General features: G+C 39.9%; 1 protein-coding gene across 1 annotated transcript in view; it reads left to right on the top strand.

Annotated features, from left to right (window-relative positions):
- LOC131890188 (protein-L-isoaspartate(D-aspartate) O-methyltransferase-like) overlaps window positions 1-8,697 on the top strand; it is a gene marked incomplete in the record, with an annotated part of 28,269 nt that overhangs the window by 6,965 nt on the left and 12,607 nt on the right. The window contains 3 exon segments of the mRNA XM_059239490.1: window positions 107-343; window positions 6,706-6,826; window positions 6,891-6,976. Of these exon segments, the coding sequence (XP_059095473.1) occupies window positions 107-343; window positions 6,706-6,826; window positions 6,891-6,976 (444 nt within the window).

Raw genomic sequence — 8,697 nt, 5'->3', positions numbered from 1 at the left:
CTCATATGCAACTTATTGCTAATTTGAAAAGTAAGTATTGATTAAGTGCAGTTCTGGAGCCTTGATTGAATGATCTCTCCTTGCATTGTTCAATATTTCAGGCAATGGCGTGATCACGAGTGAGCCCGTGGCGGAAGCCATGCTGCAAGTGGACCGGGCTGATTTCTGCGGGCAATCACCCTATGCGGATTCGCCTCAGAGCATCAGCCACAATGCCACGATTTCGGCTCCCCACATGCATGCCTATGTTTTGGAGTTGCTTCAGGATCAACTTAGACCGGGATCGCGGGCTTTAGACGTGGGATCGGGGAGTGGATATTTGACGGCTTGCATGGCTAAAATGGTACGATCAAATGGGAGGGAAGATAAGCAATATTTATCGCAGGCCAAAGTGTGGCTCGATAATATCTACTTTAGGATAGAAAGTGTTCTGATCCTTGATTAGCTCATGTGCCAGATAATCGCTCATGAAGATCCGTAAGAATGATATGGCATGGCATCACATTCGCCAATTTTAAAATGTGTGAGGAAGAAACTTGCCAGGGCTAAAATTTAGGCTACACGTAATCAAATGGCTTATTAGGTGATCAAAAGATAACTTTCAGCCTACGACCTTTCTTACATTATCAATGCGGGTTTTGATTTTTCATATATGAGCGAAAATGATTGGAAATGTGGCATGCCTATAGCATCGATTTGGTTCAAGCAAATTGAATATGTACTATAATCAGTGATGATAGAAACGTGAAATTTTCTTTTGTTGAAATGAATTTAAAAAAGGTTTTGCCATTGTAAAAAAAATAAATTTAGTTACGGAATAATTTAGAAACAATATGGCTTTTATACTATTTTGTCAAAATTTGGCAAGCATTGGTCTTTATGTGTGCTTTATCAAGGTTGATTCAAAAGACCGGAGGTTCTCGTCTGACACTAGTAGCACTTGAGCAGGGACATTTTGGTAGTGTAGTGAAAGCAAGCATTGCGTTTTCCCTCAGCTTAGAGTTCATACTGGCGTCAGGTCGCTAAAATTGCGTATTTAATCTTCTGCTTGATTGAACAAGGTACAGAATGAATGAACAAGGCACAGAATGAATGAACAAAGTACAGAATGAATGAACAAGGTACAGAATGAATGAACAAGGTACAAAATGAATGAACAAGTCATCTTCTTTTAATTGATTTCCACAAGAGGCCAATGTGTGTCTTTTTATGTAATTGAGCTTTGAGACGGCAAACTTTTTATACACTGACCGCACAACTCGACCCAGTGGACAATCCGACCCAGTGGACAACCCGACCCAATGGACAATCCGACCCAATGGACAACCCGACCCAGTGGACAACCTGACCCAGTGGACAACTCGACCCAATGGACAACCCGACCCAATGGACAACCCGACCCAATGGACAACCCGACCCAATGGACAACTCGACCCAGCACAATAAATAATGACAACATATTGTTGATAAAAAAATCTGGATATGTAACAAAATTGAAACTTAATTTGCTTGTAAGGATGTTAGTATTATGAAGGCATTACGTAAAAGATCAAATTTGACTTTTAAAACGTTATAAATCTTGATTTTCACACCTTGATTGATGTAAATGTAACTTGCTTTGAGAGAATGAAAACGCTAATTGTGTAATGCCGTTCAGATTTTGAAATGTTTTACCTCAAAGTTGAAATTTTGCTGAAAAAGTGTGAACTGTTGGTAATTCAACATAATGCGCTATTGGTACTGGGTTGGGTTGTTATCTCGACATGGCGATTTCAAGTAAATTTTTTGGGACAATGCTCATGAATGCTTTTGAAAACGTACAATATCAGATACCATTCGTTCCCTCTCTGAATACTGCACAATCCCAACCTTTCTAACCTCTCCCAATACGAGAGGTCTCTCATTCCTCTGATATTCCTAGTAAAACATCCTAGGACCTGCTCGAGCTTTTGTAAACTTGCTGAACTATTTGGAGCCCAAATGGGCGAGGCCATGGACGACGTTACACTGAACATATTTGACGCCGCCAAATGTACCCTAATAGTTAAACGGAAAATTTAGAAACCACTGAACTAAACCTACCGACCAGAAATTTAAAAAATAATGGTCACGCTCTCCAAGACAGGCAAACTCCTTCACCATTGGTATTCAAAATGTATGGGGAGGAATATGGCCAGTTTTAACCTGTAGCTGTAGGAATTTCCATCTACCAGGATTTTTTCCCTATTGTTCAAGTTTTTCAGCTGTCCATGTAAAATTGAGGTAAACTGGTGATACAAGATGGACGAACTATGAAATTTGACTTGTTCGAATAAAAATTACAAGTGATAAGAATTCGTGTAAAGTTCCAAAATATTTATGATGTGAGTGGTTGCCAGAAACATCCAAGCTCTCCTTGAAAGTGAATCAGACGTGTTTTATCAACTACAGAGCGAAAAAGGGGCCAACTACAACACAATCCAGGAATTCCAATATCAATCATCTTGAATTATAAACAACAGTATACGTGAAAATTGGACTATATTGACTGGAAATGATCAGCAGTAACCTCTGAAACAGGATGGAGGGTGAAAACCGATCCTAGGTAAGGCTTAACTCATCGTTTTACCCCGTTACCTAATGAGATCAAAGCCTACCGGGGTATACGGCGACAATTTGATAGGCCTCCAGTTAAATTGAGACCTCCATGGCGAGGCATATTCAAGATGTGGCTGGGCAATCGACTTGTAAAGAGTTAGCATCGTGATACTATCTCTGGACTTGAATGTGCGATATATCCAAAAACATGTTTGAAATGCTTTGCCAACTTTCAACCGGATATGCTCATCGAACTGCACCTAAATCCTTCATTGATGAGACCTGCTGAATGTCCTTCCCTTCATCATCTAATAGTGGAGCGTCTAATGGCGTCGACCCAAAGGTCATTGAGCGAAATTTCATTCCATTCAGTGCCATGTTACTCGCAGCAACCCAGGAGTAGATTTGGCCTAGGACCTCTACCAAACAACCGCAATTCTCGCCATTCCTACCAACTACCAATTTTGTATCATCAGCATAAGAAGAGATACTGACATTACTACTACCAAGCTTCTGAAGCGGAGCAATGAAGATAATGAAAAGGAGAGGACCCAAAATGGAGCCCTGAGGGACACCCGACTTGACATCATGTATGTCACTAAGGGATCCCTCAACCTTAACTAATTGTTTCCTACCACAAATGAAACTTCGTAGCCAATTGAGAACCTTGCCTTGGATCCCAATCTCATGGAGCTGTTAACTAAAAGGCCATGATCTACCATGTCAAAGGCCTTGGCAAAGTCGAGATAAACCACATCGACTGATTCATGGCTCTCCAGTCCCTCAATAACCTGCTCTATATGCTCAATCACTTGGGTAACCCTGCTAAAATGTGCTCGGAACCCATGCTGGCTAGGAGGAAGGACTTCATGGATATCAAGAAATTCAACAAGTTTGAACTTCATGATCTTCTCAAACACCTTCGCAATATTCGAAGTGAGAGCCACATATTGAATATGCCTTGCCCATTTGGGCTCCAATAGTTTCAGCAGGTTTGCAAAAGCTTGAGCAGGTCCCAAGACGTTTTACTAAGAACATCACAGGAATGAGAGAGCTCTCGTATTGGGAGAGACTAAAAAAGTTGGGACTGTACAGTGTTCAGAGAAGGTACGATAGATATCTGATATTGTAACATTTTCAAAAGCATTCATGAGCTTTGTCCCAACCCAGGATTTGGGGTCAATTGTAGTGACCGTAGAGGCTTAATGTGCGTTTTGGGGGCACTTCTATTCTTTCTAAGGCTCCTTCATTGTTTAATTTGCTTCCCTCTAATATTCGTAGGGAATACGCGGGCGTTGTTGATCCAGTAGCATATCAAGTCAGACTTGGACAAAGTTTTAAGTAGCATTCCAGATCAACCCTACATTCAAGGGTTAGTTCGGTCTGCCAACTCAAATTCGTTGGTGGATCAAACATCATAAAATGATTGAAAGGCAATAAATACACGAATTATATCCTTTCATTTTAATAGTACTGGGGATACCATTCCCTTTAGCGGTTAGAAAAGCTCGTGAAAAACCAAACCAAAAAAAAAATCGGTAATGGATGCGTCAAGTCTTTCTGGTTAACCAGGCTTCAAATTTCTGCAAGAAGCATAGGTTGTCACTGTTTTTACCAACAATGGGAACTTTACGACAATCCCGTTTTCTCTAACCATGATTTGATGTTTTGACATTGATATTGTTCCACCATTGTCTCACTATCTTTAGAAAGGCAACTGTGTCTTTCCACATCGGTTTCTGACCATTTTCTACAAAGAATTCTATCGCATTGATGATTGAATCATAGAAGAAGCAAATCCTTGAGAGTGTGATGAGAGCTAACCAGGCGGACTAGTTTTCAGAGCGAATGAATGTCAGCTGACAGGTTGCTAGGGTATAGTTTCTGCTTGTAGAGGCGCTGCTTTCCATCAGCTGGAGTTGCACTGTCCACTGGTTACCGATTCAGCTGCAGTAAAAAACCACAACAAACTCGAATGTTACTCTTCTATGTTACTTATTCTATGATTGAATCATAAAAAAGACTGTCTGCGAGCATCACATTAGTCTTTTCAATCGCGGCTGGATGGATGGCTTTGTGGCTGAGCATGAATGCCATTTTCACAAGCTTCCCATTTTCGAGGCTAAAATGTTCTTCAATATGGCAGAATGATGGCTCTAAAAATCCTTCACCATCGAATTCATGGCACTTCAAGTTTTTCTTTGATTTATAATTGTTCCTTGAATGTTTAAAGCAATGTATTGCATCAAACAAAAGGAGCAATTTTTCTTCTGGAGCACATGGATGCGGTATTGAAGGCAAAAGTGTTCCGTCGCAGAGCTCCTAGGTGTAATACTTTCTGTTCGCCGTGGCATCATCAACTGACATCAGAATGACTTAGCACCCAATGGCACTTAGGACTTGGTTAGTCGTTGATGTCATTATTTTTGAGTCCAATGAACTCATTGGAAAAGAGCTACGGTATCGCTGAACTTTCCAGCAATGGACTTGATCATAAAGACAAGAGCGGTCTTGACATACCCTTTCTCCGTTATACCGAAGAAACCTGCTGAATAACGTCGTTGTTTCTTTGAAGGGCGTAAGCTCAAGTCTAATTGTTCCAAAATAAACTGGATTCTTCTGGCCACCTCATTATCGACAACCACTTGGGACACTACTTTCTTGAAATGATTGACAACGCAGTTGATGGATTCGGGGCGTTTCTCAAATTCTTCTGAAAACGATTTTAAAGCTCTAAGAATATTGCCGATATCGGAGTAGCGTTGGATTCGGTTGTGGGTGGTCAAATGACAAACAATGTCTCGAGCCACGATCATGTCACTGCGTCTCATAACAAATGAGGTATCGTCATATATGTAGCCAGTTGAAAAAGAATGTTGAAGCATCCGCCGCAATCATCTTGAAGAAAAAGAAAGACCAGGCAATCGTCGCGGCGAATTGTGGACAATCCCAAGGGCAGAGGGGATCGATCTAAGCGTTGAACGAGTTCGTCGAGGGATGAAAACCGATCCGTGTCCAGGAATTGGGCGATAGCCCTATCTTGATCCTGATTTTCCTTTTGTAATCTGGAAGCGCTCAAGGCGGCCTGACCCTGCAACACGTCCACGGGTTTCGAAAGATACACCTTGTTCGGAAATTGGCTGGGCACCACAAAAGGATCAATCCGCCGTTTGCCGAGAGAAAACGAAACTTGATCATCCTGGTAGAGCCGATTTTTCCGACGAATCTGCTGGTCTTGACTCGTGGACACAAAGTTCTGAGGTAAAAAAAGACGAGAGCAGAATTTTGAAGAGGGAAAATATGTATCGCATCTTTCCGCGGAATGGCACGAAGCCGCTGGCCCAGCGTATCCGCATTGTCCGGAAATGTGTGAAAAGTCACAAACTTGGGCTTTTGATCGCTCGGATATCCGGATTTACAACCTGCAGCACAACACCGAAACCCCATTATCAGTGATACATAGGAAGCCCCGGGCAATATCTTGCTTTAAAAAAGAATGCCCAGACATATGAGGGTAATTTTTGAAATCAGAAGATCTTTTAAAAAGCTCGTGAAAAATCAAACCAAAAAAAAAATAAAAACCGTGCGAAAGAAGTTGCATTTGAAGCATTATTAGTGATTTTTGTCCATCAATGATTATTACCACTCAATTTTTGCTGCCATTTTAGTCTCTTAAATATGGCATTGCCATTTCGTAGAAACGAAAAGAAGCTTTGTGTTCTGTTGTATGCCAAAATAAAAATGAACAGAAAACGGAAAGTCCCAATGAATATTTCTATCTATCTTTCAAGTTTTGAGCAATAAAAGGCAAAGCAATTTAACAATGGGTCATAAAAAAAAAGATGTCTATGTTTGATCAATTATTATCACTTTTGCGAGACCCCTTAAAAAGTGACACAAGATTTAAAAAAATGTACAACCAAATATCCCTAATTTGTTATAGTTTCGAGAAAATATGAGAGTTTGTTAGTATGTAAAGATGTGCAATTTCGTCATCTCTGTGATATTCCAAAAAAGCAAGCAGGATCGAAGCAATATTTCAGTTTGTGCTCAAATTTAGTTGTCGCCGAGACCTTGCCGCATTTCGATGTTTATGCTAGAATCAACTTTCCAATATTCATATTGCAGGTTGGCGACAATGGCACAGTGGTTGGTATCGATCACATCCATGAGCTAGTGTCGTTTGGCACCAAAAACATTGGAAAAAGTCATTCTTACGAGTTGGAGAAGGGAACCATTAAATTGATTGGTAAAGCTCAATTCATTGAAAGCATGGAAAGAAGTACGAAAAATGTCTGTTTTTCTAACCGCAGTCGGAGATGGACGAAAAGGTTTCCCGTCAGAAGGGCCTTATAACGCTATCCATGTTGGGGCTGCAGCTGAGTGTATTCCACCCAAGGTTTGTGTTTCCTTACCCTGATTTTTTTTCTTCTGGAAATTAAAAACAGCTTAGAATTGCATGGTGTCTAAGTCTTTGCCATGTAATACTTGATGGACAAAGTGAAAAGTAGAGAGTCCAAATATATTTAAGTTATTTTGTCAAAATGTTGAGGTAGCATGCATTTTAACTTTTTCATAACTTTTCTTCAAAATGCAGTATTTTTTTCGAGGCTTTCTTGTACTTCTACATGAATGTGGCACGAATAACACAACGTATTGTATAAAGAATCTCAGATAGGTTGCTTAAAGCTGAAGCAAGGGTTAATATATGATTGACACATCATACAATCTTTTGTCTAATGTGACATATTGTCATCAAGTATCTCAATTTAAAGTAAGAAAATGCGCCGTATTCTTTTTATAAAGCCCAAACCATCGCCAAGTCTATGCAAATTGATGTTTTTTCCTATTTTTCTACGCATCCTGCCATGAATCTTTCCTAAAAAGTATCTTGTCAAATAAATTTAACCAAGAATGAAATGCAATTTCAGTAACTATTTTATGGAAAATAGCTTCTATCAAAGATTGTTGATTCATTGCAGACGTTTTTTGCATGTGAAACTGAATTTCCTAGATTGAGATGTAAAAGAAGTCCCCTAAATTGCTAAGTGCTCCAAATCTTGCTCCCTTTTGCCAGGCTCTTATTTCTTACTTTTATTGATGAGACTTCTTGATTAGAAATTATAGGCAAGTGGAAGGTAATTAGAAATGAATAATTAGTAAAGGTTTAAAAACTAGTTTGTTTTGACCTTGAGGGTGATTTCCAGATGTTTGTCGGAACGAGTTTTCCTTGCAGTAATAACTCTTCATGTGAACTTGAATTGAGTCAAAGCTCTTCATTTGAACATGAATTGAGACGACCACTCACATTCAAATCTTTAGGTTTGTTACTCACCGGCAAAACAATTATTTTTCTGAGCTTTAAAAATTAGACTTTTGAAAAATCAGGTCAAAACACTTTAAAAAGTTGTTCGCAAAAAATTTCTTTCACTTGTCTCTGAAGTAAGAATCTTTACTTGTGACTCATGGTTCTGTCAAAGCGTCTAAAGTACGATAGTTGAATGCAAGATTATATGCAAGAGATTCAATATATTCGGACGCTTTGGCAAGCTCTGGAACCGGCAAACAAAAGTGCCTGTCATGGCCAGGGATGCAAATATGGCCTTCACTTTATGGTGCGTCTACACGACAAATAATTAGCCATTTCACAAACATTGTTCGACATTTCACCAACACTGTTGGCCATATCATAAACATTTCTCGGTTTGAACATCTTCAAAGATTGATTGCCAAATAAGAAATGTTTCATGGACGACAGCGTCCTTAGCCAGTGTTGCCAGGTTCAAGAGAACTAAAATAGCCAAACTGAGATTTCAATTTAGCCCAATGTAGCCATTCCAATACACCAAAAAGTCTAGACTGCCATAGATGACCAGTGGAAGATTGATGATATTGGTCTGGAAAAACCCCCCTTCCGAAATAAGGAATACAACCACCATACAGCACGCCTGGCACACTGATCGTGGAAGTCTCGGGTCATCATCCATCGAGTAGTTCTCCATGTAGATATCACGGACGGTATCCAACAACCCAACCGGGATCAGTGATACATGGAAGGGTGTACCACAAATGAGGCAAAGTTTACCGCGATTCACTTCATGATTATCCATGATCTCATGC

Source organism: Tigriopus californicus, chromosome 11 (genome assembly GCF_007210705.1).
Source record: "Tigriopus californicus strain San Diego chromosome 11, Tcal_SD_v2.1, whole genome shotgun sequence".
NCBI lineage: Eukaryota > Metazoa > Arthropoda > Copepoda > Harpacticoida > Harpacticidae > Tigriopus > Tigriopus californicus.
This window is presented reverse-complemented; position numbering and strand designations above follow the sequence as displayed.